Source organism: Rhinatrema bivittatum, chromosome 6 (assembly GCF_901001135.1).
Source record: "Rhinatrema bivittatum chromosome 6, aRhiBiv1.1, whole genome shotgun sequence".
Lineage (NCBI taxonomy): Eukaryota > Metazoa > Chordata > Amphibia > Gymnophiona > Rhinatrematidae > Rhinatrema > Rhinatrema bivittatum.
In genome coordinates, this window is record NC_042620.1 from 177,010,363 (window position 1) to 177,029,312 (window position 18,950).

At 45.8% G+C, this 18,950-nt stretch overlaps 1 protein-coding gene across 4 annotated transcripts in view; it reads right to left on the reverse strand.

Moving 5' to 3' along the window:
* ARMC8 (armadillo repeat containing 8) overlaps window positions 1-18,950 on the reverse strand; it is a 311,684-nt gene that overhangs the window by 139,835 nt on the left and 152,899 nt on the right. For all 4 annotated transcript variants that reach the window (XM_029606184.1, XM_029606183.1, XM_029606181.1 and 1 more), the window contains exons 14-15: window positions 18,761-18,842; window positions 1,398-1,484 (exon numbers count right to left, since the gene is read on the reverse strand). In XM_029606184.1, coding sequence (XP_029462044.1) covers window positions 1,398-1,484; window positions 18,761-18,842 — 169 coding nt within the window. The remainder of the gene's footprint in view (window positions 1-1,397; window positions 1,485-18,760; window positions 18,843-18,950) is intronic.

Here is an 18,950-nt window from a genome sequence, read left to right on the forward strand (position 1 = left end):
TCCCCCTAGCCCTTCTATTATCTGAGTTATGTGTGAGTTAAGCCAATTGAAGTTGTGAATTCAATCTACTAATTCTGTGTTGTCATTGTTATTACTGAACCTTATTGTGGATTTTGGGTAACTTCCATATTGTATTATGTGGCACAATTTACTGTAGTGGGGGCTTGTTCTCTTACTACGTGTAATTTTATTTGTGACAATGAAACATGTATTAATGAGTGTGTATGAGTGCATTATGGTATGAGTGTTTGGGAATGTGTGAGCGTCGATTGGGAGGTATGATTATGCTTTAATTATTAAGATTGTGGGATAGCTTGTTGTTGAAAACACCACATGTTGGGGGGTATGAAGAAGATCTTTAAAAAGATAGTTTGTATAAGAATGCTAATAAAAAATTATTAGGTGATAATGGAAATAAATATTTTAACATATGTACCTCTGATCATTTTGATAATGTTTATGTGATTATTCAGAGGGTCTGCACTCATTATGTATTGACCTTACTTGGTTACCGTTTATGAAACTGAGGCAGCATGGGCTTACATTCCCAGATCTTCCTCCTCCCACCCCAATCAAGCCCTACCCTCCTCAATCTATAACCCAGCAAGAGTCCTCAGTATGAAGCCACAAATTACAGCTCCATTTGAAACATTGTGCATGTGCATTTGGACTCCCACCCATAGTTGGCACTGTTGTGCAATGGCTGGGGATTCTCTCTGCTCCTTGGGGGTATGCACACTACCTCTGTGCCATCTCTAGACCCTGCTACCTTGACAAACAGAAGAAGAGTTTGAGAATTGAGCCAGGTTCTCCTGCATGACAATGCATAGCACTGTCATCAGGCCACTCACCTGTTTATATACATCTGATATCTGTTATTCTGATTTTATTGTGCAGAACTCAATAATTACTGACTAAAATACAGTACAATAAGCTGACATCACACATTAAAAACTGCATTTAATTATGTTTGCATTAATTCAATACAATAAAATAATGCATTTTTTTCCTTGTTATATTAGTAAATAGTATTTTCAGATGTTCACAGAATTCCTAGCAAATTAACCTCAGTTCAGTCAATATTTAGATAAGCCCAACAACAAATATAATGTAAAATAAGATCCAAATTCTCTAACTGCAGAAGCTATTAATGCAGTGGAAGCGTCTAGACATTTTTCAATTAATTCAGGACATGCATTTGTTACTCCTTCTTGCATTCAAAATGCACAAAGTTTACAGTGCACCAAATATTAGTTTTTGACATAACTATAATAATACAAAGCTACTGCCTTTTTATGAAATGTATGTTCAACAGTCTGAAAAAGAATTAAGTCACTATACTCTATTATATTACAACTCAACAATACAAAGAAACCTTCTCAGTCAGACATACCAACCTCTTTACTTGGACAGAACTCAAGAAGAAGATTACACAGTGTGGAAGAAGCAACTACCAAGATTTCATCAGGAGCATTCTGTAAGACCTAAGGAGAAAAGCAGAAACAAAAAAGTTAAAAGCACCAGACAGATTTTATCTTAAATATGCCCTTACCATCACAAATTTTCCTCTAGTACAGAAAGCACTTCAGATTCACCATATTCCCAGTTACAGATTTAGGATTTAGCCATCCCTAGGCACTGTTAGAGCTGTCACCCCACTTCCCCACTCTCCCCCCCCCCAAACAAGGGACAACAGAGCAGAAGGTGTAAGGCACAGTGTTCTTTGCTCTGCTCTGTCTGTTCCAAGCTCACGTCCTCCCCTCATGTCCCTGAATTGACAAGAGGAGAAGGGCTGGATTAGGGAGCAGGGCTTTTCTCTGCTCCTTGCTGAGTGTTCTGGCCTCAACCCTCTCCTCCTGATGTACAGTGTCGGGGGGGTGGGGGAACAGAGCTGTTTTTCTTTGTGCTGTCCCTTCTAGCCTCCCCTTTCCCTCTTGTTTTGTGCACTAGGAGGGAAAGGCTGGAGCAAGAAGCAAAGGGCTGTTCTCTGCTGAGTGAGATTCAGCACAGCTGAGAGGCAGCAAATGTTCAGTTGGCCTGCTGTCCCCCCCAGAATTGTGTTGCCCTAGGCACAGGCCTAGTGTGCCTATTGGCAAATCCAGGCCTGAATATTCCAGCATTTTCAATCACACAATGCTACAACAAAATTCTGTTAAGTCCCCCAATTCTGATCTCAAACTGCTCGGAGGATACAAATTTGCAGACCAGTGGTACTCAACTTTTATCATTCACTGAGTCTTATTCAATAATATTTTCCATAGTTCAAAATGGGAAAAACTTCCTATTGAATAAGACCCACATTAGTAGCAAGTCGAGTCTCAAAGATTCACATTCAAATACTCTGAAACGCAAGTTATCTCCATTGGTTCAGTGACTATTTAACAATTATTTGGTACAGAAAAACCTCACAAAGGATCCTGTAGAGCCACATATGGCACTTTTGCCATAGGCTGCTATAGACATTTATATGGACTGCCCTGGTGCTTAGCAGAACAGATAACAGATTACATTCAAATTAGATGAACATAAAGCAATGTATCTGGAAAGAAAAATTCCTGTGCTCATTAAAATTAAAAGTTACTGGTAGAAATAAAGAAGAGGCTGATGGTCATTATGGACAACAAGTGGAAAATGCACTTAACCTCTCTTTTGATGGTCTCTTGCTCTTTTGTTTCCAGACTGAAAACTATAACAACTTGCCTTGTGAGAATGCAGGCCGCACTAAAAAGCTGAGCTCTTTCTGTGAGTGGCTGCACGGATTCATCATCCAATTACGCAAATGATTCCCAGAAAATGAGAGATACATCACTCCTTTGCAACACCGATGCTAGAAACAAGGAGAGAACCACCAGAGTTTCTCTTGGGAACCTTTCTTCCTTTGCCAGCAGAGTCTTGATAATACTACAATCTCTCTCACGCATATGACTTAACAATTTGCACCATCTCCTGGTTCAGGGGCATCAGCGCAGGCACTCCACAAGAATCCCAGAATCTTAGGCTCAGCTTCTACCTCCTCAAGGCCTAGAATCTTTTTCAAGTTATTCCTGTTGCACACCTTCTGCACACAATAGGTATAAGTATTCAATTTTGGATGCTTGAAGCCTGGTCCACAAATACTGCAATATCTTCCAGAGGAGGCTTGCTCTTATTATTCATAGACTGCCTTGGTCCCAAGGAACTGTTATGTGGGGGATATCTCACAGTTCAACGCTTAAAAAAAAAAAAAAAAGAGGGCGACCCAGGAGCCGCCGTGACCAAGTCTGAGATTCCGGGGCTCTTCCAAGGAGTTTGTCCCTCTCCACAATGGCAAAGGGTCCAGGGAGGACAAACCACTGGTGATTCAGGGGACTCTATTCCAAAGGGAGTACTCCATTGACCTGATCTAATGCACACCTTAATTTCCAAAAAAAAAGTAACTCTCCCTTTATTGACACTGTGGTATTGCATCAGGAATGGACTGACTAGTTGTGTCTTGCAGTCCTTATCTGACATTATTTTCTATGATCGCTAAGAAAATTTGCTGCTTATAAACTTTTTTTTAATCTTAAATGATCTGACTTGCAAGGAACATATTCATGCAGTACAATGAGAACTTCATAAGACAAAAAAAAATGATTTGCAGGCCTCTAGAACTTGTCTTTAAGTTTTCCTGTTTGCAAAGACAGGCTCCAAGATGATGCCTGTGGGGCTCCACTGCATAATCTGCCTACTGAGATGGAAGTCATGGGAAGCATGCATGTAGGTCACTTTTCCTTGACTTCCAGAAGCTCTGGTGGCTTTACCACTGCTCAAGGCATGCTCCTTCCCCAATCAGAGCCCAGAAGCAGCACTTTGTGGGAACTGCTGTAATCTCTCCTTATGCAAGACCAGAAGATTTGGAAGAAAGGACCACTGCGGGAACAGGAAGTTTGATGATGCACCCTTTTTTTTTTTTTTTGCAATTTAATCTTTATTGAATATTTCACAATAAACAATTTACAACCAAGAATGTGCTTGTCATTCCAGTGCAAAACAGCATAACATAAGGCAATGCAGAACAATATGTTGTGCTGTGTATCTCTAACACTTATAACAAATAGCAATCCAAAATTGTACATAGTACAACACTGCAGCATGTGGACTAAATGTTCCCTGTAGAATGACATTCCATGAATGACAACATTAGATGAAGCAATCCCCCCGCCCTCCCCCCCCCCCCCCCCCCCTGCCTTCTACCTCTAACCGGAACATACTCTCTTAAACCACTTGGGCTGCCACATAATACCACTGTAACAGAGGAACCCCAAACCACCCCGAATCTTAGGTTGATACATAACTTGTTTAGCTACTCTTGGAGGTCTTTTCCTCCAAATTAATCTATACAGCTTTCTCTGCCATTAACAAAACACCTCATCCAGAACTGGAACTGGCAGTCTGAAAGAGGTAGCAGAAGTGGGGCAATATATTCATTTTAACCACTGCTATTCGTCCCATCTAAAAGAGAACCCACCTATCTCAACTGGTAAGTTTCCGAAAGATATTTGTGACTAACAAAGTACAGTTCATTTGAAATAGCTGTTCTAGCGAAGTTTCTATCTTTTTTGCAAAATATTTCACCCCCTCCTTTGATCCTCTTAAAGAAAAAGATTCTGTGGGCCGGATTTTAAAAGGGTTACGCGCATAAGGTACGCGCGTAACCCTTTTAAAAACCCCCTGCGCGTGCCGAGCCTATTTTGCATAGGCTTGGCGGTGCGCGCAAGCCCCGGGACGCGCGTAAGACCCGAGGCTTCGCTAGGGGGGCATGTCGGGTGGGCGGCGCGACGATCGGGGCGTTCCCAGGGGCGTGTCGGGGGGCGTGGTGCCGGCCCGGGGCATTCCGGGGGCGCAGTTGAGGCCTCTGGAACAGCCCCCGGGTCGGGAGATGGCACGCCAGCAGCTCGCTGGCACGCGTGAGTTACACTTGCCAGAGGCAGGTGTAACTTTTAGAATAAAGGTGGGGGGGGGGGTGGATTAGGTAGGGGAAGGTGCGGGTGCGTGGAAGGAAAGTTCCCTCCGAGGCCGCTCCGATTTCGGAGCAGCCTCGGAGGGAACGGGCAGCGCGCGCAGGGCTCGGCATGCACAAGGTGCACAAATGTGCACCCCCTTGCGCGCGCCGACCCCGGATTTTATAAGATACGCGCGGCTACGCACGTATCTTATAAAATCCAGCATACTTTTGTTCGCGCACCAGGCACGAACAAAAGTACGCGCGCGCTGTTTCTTAAAATGTACCCCCTGTATGTTTTCCATTGAACTAATATGAGTTGATACATTCAAAAGTTTGAATTTAGCCTCATTAACCTTGAAGCTAGATGCCCTTCCAAAATCCTCCATCTCAACCACCAATCTCCTAAGGGAAGACTCTGGATCAAACAGTGTAAATAAAAGGTCATCGACAAAGATATTTATCCTCTCTCACCTCCAGACTTGCCTAACTCTCTCTGCAAATGGCTCCAGGGAGAGGGCAAAAAGAAGAGGCAACAATGGATATCCTTGGCGGATACCCCTACCTACCAAAACGTTATGAATAATCCCCATTCATTTTTATGCAAGCCGAAAGATCCCCATACAGTTTCTTGATCCAAGTTATAAAATTCCCTCCTAGTTCTATCTTTGAGTACTTGAAATAAAAATGGCCAGTGCAACTGGTCTTTTCAGAATCTACTGCCAGTAATATAGAGGGAACTTGGTTACATTGGGCCCACCTAATTAAATTCAAAACCCTTCTAACATTATCAGATGCCAGTGTCCCAGGTACAAACCCATATTGATCAGTATGAATCAAAATGGGGGCTACATTCCTTTTGCCAAAATTTTTAAATTAACATTAATAAGAGATATTGGGTGATAGGAGCCCTATAGGGTTGCATCTCTACCTCCCTTCGCCAACACTGTAATGCCAGTTCTGTTTGCCACTCGAACCAAGCATCCATCTGACAATAAAGAGTTAAACATGGAAACTAGAGGCTGCAGAATAACAGGATCCATATATTTGTAAAATTTTACCGCAAACCCATTTATACCTGGGGTTTTACCTAAAGTACCGTAAGTTCTTTTATCACCAGCACTACCTCCTTTGCTCTGATTTCCTTATTGAGCATCTCCTGTCCCTTTCAAGGCAATACTGGAACCGATACCTTAGCCAAATAAGTTTCTATCATGTCCTCTGTTATAGTAGCATCCAGGGCATATAGATCCCCATAGAACTGTGTAAAATGATCTTTTATGCTCTGAGCATTATACACCAGTTTTCCCTGTGTATCCTTAATTTTTAAAATTTGGTTTTGTTACATTTTTTCTTTCAACCTTCTAGCTAACATCTGACTTGCCTTATTCCCAAACCTGTAAAACTCTTGTTTTACTAGGTCCATCCTATGCAAGATCTTTGCCAGTTCCATGGTATTAAGCTCTGACCTTAGCAATACTAGTTTATCGAACAGTAAGTTGTCCAGCAATCTCTTATGCCTTAACTCCAGTCTAGCTATCTGCTGCAATAATTGCAATTTCCATTCCTCTCTTTCTCTTTTAAGAAGTGAATCCCGAGAGATAAGTTTACCCCATAAAACCGCTTTCAAGCAGTCCCATACCACAACTTGTGAAATCTTGGCTGTATCATTAGTGTGTAAACAGACTCAAATATCTAATTGCAGTTGTGCAGAGAAATCTTTATCATTTAACAGGCTTTCAGCCTCCAGAAATGCTTCCCTGTGTGACCCTTAATACATATATTTTAATCCAAACTAGGAATTGATCAGACCACGTTAGTTGACCGATGTAAGCATTGGAGACTAGCATAACCAAGGATTTATCAACTAAAAAAATAATCTATCCTCAAGTAAGATGTATACACCTTAGAGAAAAAGGTATAATTACAAGTATTTGGGTTATGCAGCCTCCAAATATCAATCAAACCCCAATCAGAAATAAAGTTCCTCAGTCTCAATCTATGAGGATGAGGAGTTTAACCCACTAGAATTGTCTAAATATGGACATCTGGTCAAATTAAAGTTTCCCCTATAATAAGATGTCCCTCCACCCATTCAGTTAAAATTTATGAAAGGAAATAAAAAAAGGAACTCTGAGCTGTGTTAGGGGCATAACATTTAACCAAAGTAAACATCTTGCTATGTATCCCTATTTTCACAATTATATAACACCACTCTTGACCCCTAATGACTGATCTAATATCGGCCACTAAATTTTTAGAAAACAAAACGCCCACCCCTCCATATTTATTCTTAACTGAATAGGAACCAAAAAAGTGAAACGGGTAGGAACCAGACCTTAACAAGCGTTCATTTCTTTTATGCAAATGCATTTCTTGGCAAAACAAAATATCCACTTTGAGATGCTCTGCTTCTCTCAACATAAGTCTCCTCTTTCTGGGGGAATTCAATCCCTTTACCTTTAGGGAAATAATAATCCACAAAGCCATCTTATACCATAAAAGATGGGAGCACAAGCTATTGTAACGTGACCATTATAGATGCATAATCTTCCCCAGGCACCAGACTGGATACCCACAGAAAACCCTAAATCCCTTAATAAAAACCACTTGAGTGATTCCACCACTGGAAATAGCATGCTCCATCCCCCTACCCTCCTCTCCAGTCACACCTCCTGTCAGTTATTCACCTCTTCCACAAAGGAAACATTCCCTCTCAGGAAATGACATCTTCAAGACCAATGTGACCTGATCCAAAGAACCCAAATCCTCAAACATAGAAAACAATTAATCAAATACTCTGTATTATAATACCACCCTTAATTATTTTACACCACTATAACAGCCACCACTATAACAGCCTCTTTCTCAATCAGCATGAAACAAAAGTTAAGACACCTCTTAAAAGTCATCATTACTAGGGATGTGAATCGTGTCCTCGATCGTCTTAACGATCGATTTCGGCTGGGAGGGGGAGGGAATCGTATTGTTGCCGTTTGGGGGGGTAAAATATCGTGAAAAATCGTGAAAAATCGTGAAAAATCGAAAAATCGAAAAATCGCAAAACCGGCACATTAAAACCCCCTAAAACCCACCCCCGACCCTTTAAATTAAATCCCCCACCCTCCCGAACCCCCCCCAAATGACTTAAATAACCTGCGGGTCCAGCGGCGGTCCGGAACGGCAGCGGTCCGGAACGGGCTCCTGCTCCTGAATCTTGTTGTCTTCAGCCGGCGCCATTTTCCAAAATGGCGCCGAAAAATGGCGGCGGCCATAGACAAACACGATTGGACGGCAGGAGGTCCTTCCGGACCCCCGCTGGACTTTTGGCAAGTCTCGTGGGGGTCAGGAGGCCCCCCACAAGCTGGCCAAAAGTTCCTGGAGGTCCAGCGGGGGTCAGGGAGCGATTTCCCGAAGCGAATCGTTTTCGTACGGAAAATGGCGCCGGCCATACGCATATGGCCGGCGCCATTTTCCGTACGGAAAATGGCGCCGGCAGGAGATCGACTGCAGGAGGTCGTTCAGCGAGGGTTCCGGCGCCTCGCTGAACAACCTCCTGCAGTCGATCTCCTGCCGGCGCCATTTTCCGTACGAAAACGATTCGCGGCGGGAAATCGCTCCCTGACCCCCGCTGGACCTCGAGGAACTTTTGGCCAGCTTGTGGGGGGCCTCCTGACCCCCACGAGACTTGCCAAAAGTCCAGCGGGGGTCCGGAAGGACCTCCTGCCGTCCAATCGTGTTCGTCTATGGCCGCCGCTATTTTTCGGCGCCATTTTGGAAAATGGCGCCGGCTGAAGACAACAAGATTCAGGAGCAGGAGCCCGTTCCGGACCGCTGCCGTTCCGGACCGCCGCTGGACCCGCAGGTTATTTAAGTCATTGGGGGGGGGGTTCGGGAGGGTGGGGGATTTAATTTAAAGGGTCGGGGGTGGGTTTTAGGGGGTTTTAGTGTGCCGGCTCACGATTCTAACGATTTATAACGATAAATCGTTAGAATCTCTATTGTATTGTGTTCCATAACGGTTTAAGACGATATTAAAATTATCGGACGATAATTTTAATCGTCCTAAAACGATTCACATCCCTAATCATTACATATAATATTCTTTCTCTCTCAGGTGGTAGCATCTTTAGATGACGATGAGCCTCCAGACTTTTTTCCCCATGGTCGCCCTCCATTAGTCACTCTCTACCACCTGGCTTGCACTTCCTGCATCTGAGCTGGCGATGATCCCCTACTGAGGGCATGCTTCTGGATTAATAAACCAGCTGCAGCTAAGATCTTGTTGGCCTTTTCCACCGTGCTGACGCAAGATTAAATACTTTTAATAGTGAAGCTGAGGATAAAAAGGAAAAGCCAATGATATTTTATATCTTCTTTATGCAGGATAGCTATGATGTTCCTAAAATCTCTCCTCTTTCTTATTGTTATAGGGGAAAGATCCTGGAAAATGTCAACCTTGTGGCCCTTCCAATCAATCTGCTCTGATTTTCTAGATGATGGCTAGAAAACACACAATAATGTCACAAAGAGCGTTATTGCGGGACTGGCCAAGTGATCTGTGTGCTCTAAACAGTTCAATGTTTGGAAGCTCAGCTCCTTTCTCATCTAGTCTCAAAATAAGTGTGCAAATGCTGGTTCACACTTGTGTGAAGTCTCTAAATTCGGGCCCCTCAGGTACTCCGCAAAAGCGAAGATTACCATGCTAAGACCTATTCTCAAGGTCTTCTAGGTGCTTGCTCAGTTCTCCATTAGTTTTCATCAGTGACTCACACTCCAGTTGCCATGGTGCAAGAGCTGCATCATATTCCTCAAAACGCGCTTCAGCCTCTTCAACTCCAAATCAGTGAAATCACCGTGGAGCTTGGCAACTGGATCCAGAATTTTCTTCTTTAACGTTGACATATCTTGCCTTAGCTCCTAAAATCAGTGCTGAAAATCAGCGCATCATCATTGTCAGTGCAGCCTACCTCCGTACCACTTGTGACCATATACCCGCTTTCATTGGTGGCCTCCTCCACCACTGCGGCTGCGCTCGTGAATGAACTGTTTTAAGACCACTATTTTCTTTTGAGCGGACATCTAGGCCGATGAGAAGAAGGTGAGAAGCTGAAACTCTGAGGTTTTAGCAACAAAATTCAAACTTTAGCAGAGGATTGCTTCAAGTATTTCGGCAGCTCTGGTCTTGAGCAGCCACCAAGCTGGATGACATCACTTCCTCCCTATATTGATGCAACATTTGGTCTGAAGATGCTGATTGCAATTATACTCCCTAAGCAGTTGTGCCCACAGATTGTGACTGCTGGGGATTACAAAAGAGCTGGACAATATACAAGTTGGAGGTAAAGTAAGTAAAATAAAACAAAAGGAACAAATACAGAGGGATTTAAATTGTAAGAATGAGGTTGTATCAACAAGGTGGTATGGATCACAGTAAGATATAGTAACTGAATTTGAAGTAGCTTAACCAGATGTAAAACAAGCAAAATTTGTGAATTTTCTGTAAAGAATACACAGATGCTGAAATGATATCTACTGTAAGTTAAAACAATGTAATACAGAAAATTAAGAAAAAAAAAAAGCCCTACCCCAGTAGTTTCCAACCTAGAATCCATGAGACCATTCCAGGAAGACCTCCAGAAGGGATGCAAGACAGCTTAACTAGGGAGAAAATGAGCGGACTGCTGCTACCTGTGATTAGCTGAGTTGCTGTCACAGGCCAGGAGAGTAGGAGTAGGGCCTACTGCCCTGAAAACCGCACCCCACATTACTGCAGACCAGGAGGAGGGACAAAGAAGGGCCCTTCACACCTATTAGAAGCCTTAAACCGTACTACCGCATGTCTGATGGAGGTGGGAGAAAAGAGGGACAGATTGCAGCTGTCAGAATCTTTGGAGCCTCTGCTGCACACTGAGGAAAGCAGAGGAAGTTGAGTTATCACAGTGAGAAGAAACATTTCGAAGTATTGCCACATAATCTGCCACTGGCCTGACAGAGACAGAAGAGAGCTGCACAGCACCAAAAAAGTGGGTATAATGGCTCAAAGGAAGAAAGGAGGAAATGGGACAGGGGTTTACGACAGAAGGGAAAAGCGAAGGGAGAAGGAATAAGACAGGCATGAAGAAATGGAGGATGAAGAGGGAGACAGGAATCTATGATTGACTTGGATATGAGAGGTGAGAATGGATGGCAGCCTATAGGGGACAGAAGGAAAGGAACCATGCTGGTCAGGGAAAGAGAGGGAGAGATAGACCACCATGGTTCAGGAGGAAAAAAAAGGAAAGATGACCACCAGGAATTAAGGAGGAGGAAGGACAAGACAACAGCCAGGTTTGGATATGACATTAAACACAAAAGTTATTTAGAGAGGAAAACAGATAGACAAGGAGGTTTCTTCCCGTTGAGAAGCAGGCTACTGTTTTGCTTTTTCTAAAATCTAAATTATGTTGTGACTATCATTTCTGGTTGTGTTTTTAAGAATCATAAAAGAAAATCTGGCTAAAAGGGGATCAGTTTTCAGGGAGGCTAAGTTTAAAAAAAGTTTATATGGGTAAACACCTGTTTACCCATGCAAAAAGGCCTTTTGAAAATTGCTATTCTCCACCACTGAGGGTAAAAGTGCTTGTCTTGTGCACAACATGCATACTTTTACCTGAGAAGAAAAAAAGGAGCAGGGCTAGGTTGGGGCAGGAACGTAAAGCAGAGTTGCTTATCTGCAGCAGGTATTCTCCAAGGGCAGCACGATGTTAGTCATCACACATGGGTGACATCATCAGATGGAGCCCAACACGGAAAACTTTTGTCAAAGTTTCCAGAAATTTTGACTGGCACACCGAGTATGCCCAGCATGCTGCTAACCACGCGTCCACCCGGGGTCCTTCTTCAGTCTTATAACAGAGTTTGCGAAAAATAAAATAAACCCAAGAGAAACCCAACTCTCTGGGGTGACGGGCGTATTTTGTGAGGACTAACATCCTGCTGTCCTTGGAGAACATCTGTTACAGGTAAGAAACTCTGCTTTCTCCAAGGACAAGCAGGATGGTAGTTCTCACAAATGGGTGATTATGTAGCTCCAGCAGAGAAGAGGTGCAAATGTGCACAACAACCAGAACTGCAATAACCAGAGAAGCAGGCCTGCACCCAAGGATAGGGCCCACGGAGGAAGAATTGGGTTTTCTTGGCTAAAGATTATGGAGGACGGACTGTCCAAAACAATTGTCCCGCCAGCCATCCTTATCCAGGCAATAATGGGAGGCGAACGTGCGGAGGAAACGCCAGGTCGTCGCTCTGCAAATCTCGTGAATGGGGACTGCATGCAAGTGAGCCATCGAGACTGACATGGCTCGCACGGAATGAGCCTTGATGTGACCTTCAAGCTGTAAGCCTGCTTGAGCATAACAGAAGGAAATACAGTCCACAAGCCAATGGGATAAGGTCTGCTTAGATACAGCGACCCTCCAATCTGTTTTTGTCGAAGGAGACAAAAAGATGAGTGGATAGGCGATGAGGCACCATCCATTCCAAGTGAAAGGCCAGAGCCCTTTCACAATCCATAGTGTGCAGAGCCCATTCACCCTGGTAAGCATGCAGTCTTGGAATAAAGGAAGGAAACACAATGGACTGATTGAGATGGAACACCATGACCACCTTAGGAAGCAACTTCGGGTGCATATGCAAGACCACCTTATCATGACAAAATTTTGTATAAGGGGGGTATGATACCAGAGCTTGCAGCTCACTTACCCTGCACGCTGAAGTAACTGCAACCAAGAAGATGATCTTCCAGGATAGGTACTTCAGGTCGCAGGACCACAATGGCTCAAATGGAGCCTTCATGAGCTGAGACAGGACGACGTTGAGGTTCCAGGAGACTGCTGGCGGCCGAATGGGGGCTTAAGTTGTAGCATGCTCTTCATGAACCGCCCCACAAGCGAATAGGTGGAAATGGAGGCACCATCCCTACCCTGATGGTATGCCCCGATGACACTAAGGTGAACCCGCACCGACGTGGTGAGGTGCAACAGGTAATCCAAAAGCTTTGGTGGAGAACAAGAGAAGGGATCCAGACTGTGTCCCACACATCAAGCCGAAAACTACTTCCACTTCAGACTGTAGGATTTTCTCGGGAAGAGTTTTCTGGACTCCAAAAGGACGCGCGATATGCCCTTCTAAAGGCCAAGAGTTTGGACAGTCACCTGGTCAACATCCAAGCCGTGAGAGACAGGCTTGGAGGTTGGGGTGGCAGAGCCTGCCCTGGTCCTGAGAGATTAGGTCCAGAGCAGTCCCCAACCAGATCAGGAGGTGCGAGGCCAGCTCCCGGAGAAGTGGGAACCAGACCTGATGAGGCCAATAAGGTGCGATCAGGATCATGGTACCCCGGTCCTGGTGGAGCTTTTGGAGTGTTTTTGAGATGAGCGGAAGGGGAGGGTAAGCATATAGCAGCCCCATGCCCCAGTGAGGCAAAACGACATCTGACACTGATCCTCTGCTCATCCAGAGAGCAGAAGCGATCTACTATCTTGTTCTCTGTGGAAGCAAAAAGGTCCATGTCTGGGGTCCCCCACAAGTGAAAGATGCAGTTCACTACCTCTTGATTGAGGGACCACTCATGAGGGTGGAAGGCTGGGCTCAAGGAGTCTGCAAGGACATTGTCTACCTCGGGGAGGAACACCGCCCGGAGGAGAATGCCGTTCTCGATGGCCCATGACCAGATCTGGACTGCCTCCTGACAGAGGGCGTACGACCCTGTTCCTCCCTGCTTGTTCAGATAACACATAGCCACCTGATTGTCGATCTGAACAAGGACTACTTTGTTGAGCAGTTGTTCTCTGAATACCTGCGGGGCGTACTGGACCGTCTGTAATACCAGGAAGTTGATTCGGGACTGCGTCTCCTGCAAGGACCAAAGACCCTGAGTGTGGAGGCCTTCAACGCTCCTCAACCCGTATGGGACACATCTGTGGTGAGGACAATCTCGGGCTGCGGGCTCCAGAAGGGCATCCCCTTTTCCAGATTTGATGGGGTTGCCCACCACACAAGGGATTGCTGAAGGGAAGTGGTGATCAGGACACCACTGGAAGCGTAACGTTCACTGAGCCCTGCACATGTGAAGTTAAGCAAATAGCGTAACGTGCACCGTCACCGCCATGTGACCCAGCAGTCGGAGAAACTGGTGCGCTGAGACATGGGAGCAACTGGAGATTACTCAAGCGAAAGCAGCGAGGGTCTCCACCGGTCTTGAGGTAGAAAAAATTTCTTCCGGGTGGTGTCCAGCCAGGTCCCAATGAAGTCCAGTTGTAACAATGGTTGGAGACGGGATTTTGGATAGTTGATCAGAAAACCCAGATTTTCCAAGACTCGTATTGTGACTGCTAAGGCACTCAGCGCCCCCTGCCTGGAGTCACTTTTGATAAGCCAATCGTAGAAGTAAGGGAAGAATGAACCCCTTGCCTCTGAAGATAGGCCCTGGCTACCGCCAGGCATTTGGTGAAAACATGGGGCACGGACACAAGGCCGAAGGGTAGCAACCGGTACTGATAGTGTTTCCCTTCTACCAGGAATCGCAGGTACCGTTGATCCACTGGAGAAATGGGGATATGGGTGTATGCGTCTTTGAGATCGAGGGAGCAGAGCCAGTCTCCAGTCTTGAGGAGTAGAATCAAGGTGCCCAACAAGACCATTTTGAACTTTTCTCTGACCAGAAACCAGTTCAGCACCCTCAGGTCCAGAATGAGCTGAAGGCCACCAGTTTTCTTGGGAATCAGGAAATACCTGGAGTAGAAACAGTTGCCCCGCTGGCTTGGCGGAACTGATTCAACTGCCCGAGCCATTAAGAGGGCAGAGAGCTCTACTCAAAGTATCTGTAGGTTCCCTACTGCTTTCCACCGTGGACACAGAGGAGAGCTGGGTGGAATTCATTGGAAATGTTATCTGTACTTTAGGCACACGATGGCCAGGACCCAGAAGTCCGATGTAATCAAAGTCCATCAGTCTGCGAATAACTGCAGTTAGCCCCCCACTGGGGAGTCGACACCATGGGGCAGGGGAGGCTGGCTCATACTCCCAGGCTGCCAGTCAAAATCCTGCAATGGGGTTGCCACATTCTTGGTCTTGCCGGAGCTATTGAGATCTTGTTCTAGGGACCGGCAGGTAGTACTTGTGCGGTCGGTAAAAAGGTCACCTCAGAAACTGTCTAGGGGGCTTCTTGGGAGGTTGGTTGTCAGAAGTACTGGCTGACAACTGTTGAAGGGTCTCATGATAGTCCTTCAGTTGTGTCACTGCCTCTTTAATCCTCTTCCCGAACAGGTTGTCATCCGTACAAGGCAAATCTGCCAAGAGGTCCTGAACTTCAGGGCACATATCAGAGATGCGCAACCAAGCCATACAGCGAGTCCCAATATTCGCTGAGGCAATTCTCATGGCTGTCTTGAACATGTCATATGCAGAGCGAACTTCGTGTTTATCACATTCAAGACCCTGCTGCACTACCCTCTAAAATGCCTCCTGAATTTGCTGTGGGAGGCGATCCCCCAACTCCTGGGCCTGTTTGCAAAGGTTCCTGGAGTACTGACCCATACAGAGTTGGTAACACGCAATCCTGGCTGCTAACATAGCGCCTTGAAACACCCAGCATCCCAGAGCATCCAGAGCCCTATGCTCTCGGCCCGGGGGGGGACTGAGGTATGAGTGCGAAGCCTTTTCGCCTTCTTCAAGGCCGATTCCACCACCACTGATTGGTGAGGGAGTTGTCGGTGCTTGAACCCGATGGTAGGCTGTACCAGATACACTGCGTCCATTTTGTGGTTCACCGGAGAAATGGAGATGGGGTGCTCTCAGAGTTGGGCTACCAGCTCCTTAAAGATGTCATGGACTGGGACAGCTACCACCTCCTTCAGTGCATCCAGGAATTGCAAGATCTCAAGTATCTTGTGCCAAGATTCCTGCTCTGTTAACAGCTGGAAAGGCACTGACTCTGCCATGACAGTAACGAACCCAGTGAAGGAGAGATCCTCCGGGGGGGCGGGGGGATTTCTGCCACTCCTCCGGAGATGGCTCCAAGGGCAAATCCACCAATTCCTCCATGGAGGAAGTGGATGCCTCCCTTTCCCAGGGATCATAAGGGGTCTTCACCTTCACTTTGCACGTCCAGAGACATGGGGGGCCAAGCACCCAACTGCGCCCTAAGCATCGAGCCAGGGGGCCACACAGGCCTCATCGGAATCGAAGAGGGAACCGAGGGCACCGGAAGGGCTCGGGGCCGCATGAGCGCTGAGGGTTCCATTGACTTTGGAAGCGCTGGGGGCACCGATGATCCCGAGGGTTTCAATCCCGATGGCCCAGGGAGAGCTAGAGGGTGGTGAGGCGCCGTGCGCAAGCCCGATGCCACCGAGTCTGACGGCCCTTCCTCGTCTGAGGAATAGCTCACCGAAATAGGACCCAGTGGCGGCAGCAGCAGCGATTCTCCCTTTGGCCACAAAGAGGATTGGGGCATGGTAGCCAGCTGCATAAGTAAGACACCGAGCAACATATCCACTGGAGTTTGCTCCTGCGGCAGTGACGGTACCAGTGGAACCAGAGGCTCAATGTTCAGCAGGGCCCAGCTGACCGCCAACAGCATGTGCCTCTCCAACTCCTCCTCAAAAGCTGCCGAGGATAAAACTGCTTGAGGGAGAGGCGGCAGTGGAATTGGAGTGTCTCCCAAGTCATGGGGAGACACTGAACCCTCCGTCAGTGCCAGTGGAGGCCACCGAAAATCCTCGGAAGGACCAGAGGGAGTCGCTTCCTCTGTATGAGAATGCTTTGGCGGAGGCATAGATGCGGTCGATGCCTGCCCATGGTCTGACTTGGAGGAAGATGAGCGGTGGCGATGTTTCCTCAACTTCTCCCAATGCTCACCTCAACTTTACCTGGAACCGACAGTAACAGAGAAGAGCCCGACCAGAACGGGAAGACATCGAATCCGCTCAGTCCCCTGCCCCCACCTCGGGCCCAAGAAGCAGCAGCGGAGGTGATCCCGAGGGGGTTGAGGCTGGGACTTCCTTCCCGAGTGGGATAGAAGTCTCAGGCACTGACGACGGATCTGAATGTTTAGTGCCAAACAGCTTCTTCATCTTGTTCAAGTGTGCCCAACAGCCCTTGGGGGTCATCTGGGCACAGAGATTGCAACCATGGACATCATGTGATGCCCCCAGGCAGAGGACACAGACCTCATGGAGGTCTGTGATGGACACAGTCCGGGGGCACCAGCAAAAGCCGAACAATGCCATAGCAAAAAGAACGCGGCGCGCGTAAGATGGCTGTGGCCACTGGGGGGGGGGGGGGCCAACACCATCGGCGACAGACCACAAGAACCCGAGAAACTTACTGAGTCCGTACGGTAAAACCCCAAGAAACGCAGAGGGACCAGACGTCACGCTGGCAATGAAAAAACTGCAAAAAAGCAAAGAAACAAGCACAAGCTCCACAACCGCAAGGCAAAAGCTTTGCGGAACAAAAGAAACGGAAGAGGGACCCCACATGGACGCATGGTTAGCGGCATGCCAGGCTCCATCTGATGATGTCACCCATGTGTGAGGACTACCATCCTGCTTGTCCTTGGAGAAATGCAGAGATTTAATTTTGAAATCTTCGTGCATATTTTCAAACATGTATTTTACACCTGCTTCAAAGCAGATGAAAAAGTACATCGAAACAAAAGTATTGGCTTTCCCCCACCTACCCGAGTTTTCAAAAGGAAACTCTGTGGGCAGTTTACCTTTGAAAATGAGATTGCCGATCTGCAGGTCCTAGTGCTGATTTTCTGCCAAGTCATACCAAGTTGCCAATCTGGAACTTTATTGAACTTGCTTCTTTGTCCCCATTGCAGCTGGACTGGAAGGTGGAATGGCCTCAATCTTCAATTATGAGGATAATTTTTAAATAGCTTTGAAAATTGCCCTCCCCACGTTTTCAGTTTATATCAACGTTTTATACATTATGAAATATTCTGGAGTACATATCTACTTCTTTCATTATGGCACGAAAAAATTAAAGAGAAGTGTGTGGGGAGTCTTTGAAACATTTTGAAGCTGAAAAGGGATCCATGTTCCTGAAAGGTTGGGAATCCATGCCCTATGCCTTGAAACAATCAAAAGTTAAACAAGATGTTCCATTACTGCTTAAAATGAATAGCTAGCAATAAAGAACAATACAAATAATTTTATGAATTACATTAGCAGACAAGACCAGTTAGAAAAGACAAAGATCATATGGCTTTGTGCTGGCACTATTTTGATTCAATAAGATTAGAGATCATATTCCTCATATGATGTCTGTTCAGAATTTACAACTAATATAGTAGGTAATGGTATTCACTAGTGCTATCCAAAAAGAACACACACCACTCTCTAGCTAAACAAAAGAACCTGGCCAAATTGGACTGCTGCTTTATATCACATGCAATGGCTGTGAAAATCTCATGAATCTTGTATGACGATTTTTCAACACAATCATTTCAATGTTACAAACAAAAGGCAAGCTGGCTTAAAAGTATGCTTAAAGATATCAGTGTGCAACTCTCCATCACACCAATCAAAACAGTTTAACAAAGAAATACTTTTTCCACAGTTAAATAAAGAGATTTATAGAGAGGTGGGCAGAGGGGGTGGAAAACAGAAAGATGTGAAGTAGAGGATTTTGATGCTCTTCCCAGGCTCCTTCCAAAATACCTGGGGTGTAGAGCACTTCAATATCAATATCATGTAATTCATACTCCAATACTGCTTTACATTTTGGCTTCATAGGCTATTATCATCCTACCTTCATTAAAGGCTTCCATACTGCATGATCCTGGAAACTGGTCCGAAGTTGCTGCACAGATCTTGATAAGCTGTGTAAACATCTATGAAAGAGAATGGATTTCAGTTCAAAAAGGGAGACTCCCTCTTCTTGTCGTTAAGACAGGGATTAAAAAAAAAAAACCACACACACACACACACACACAAATTTA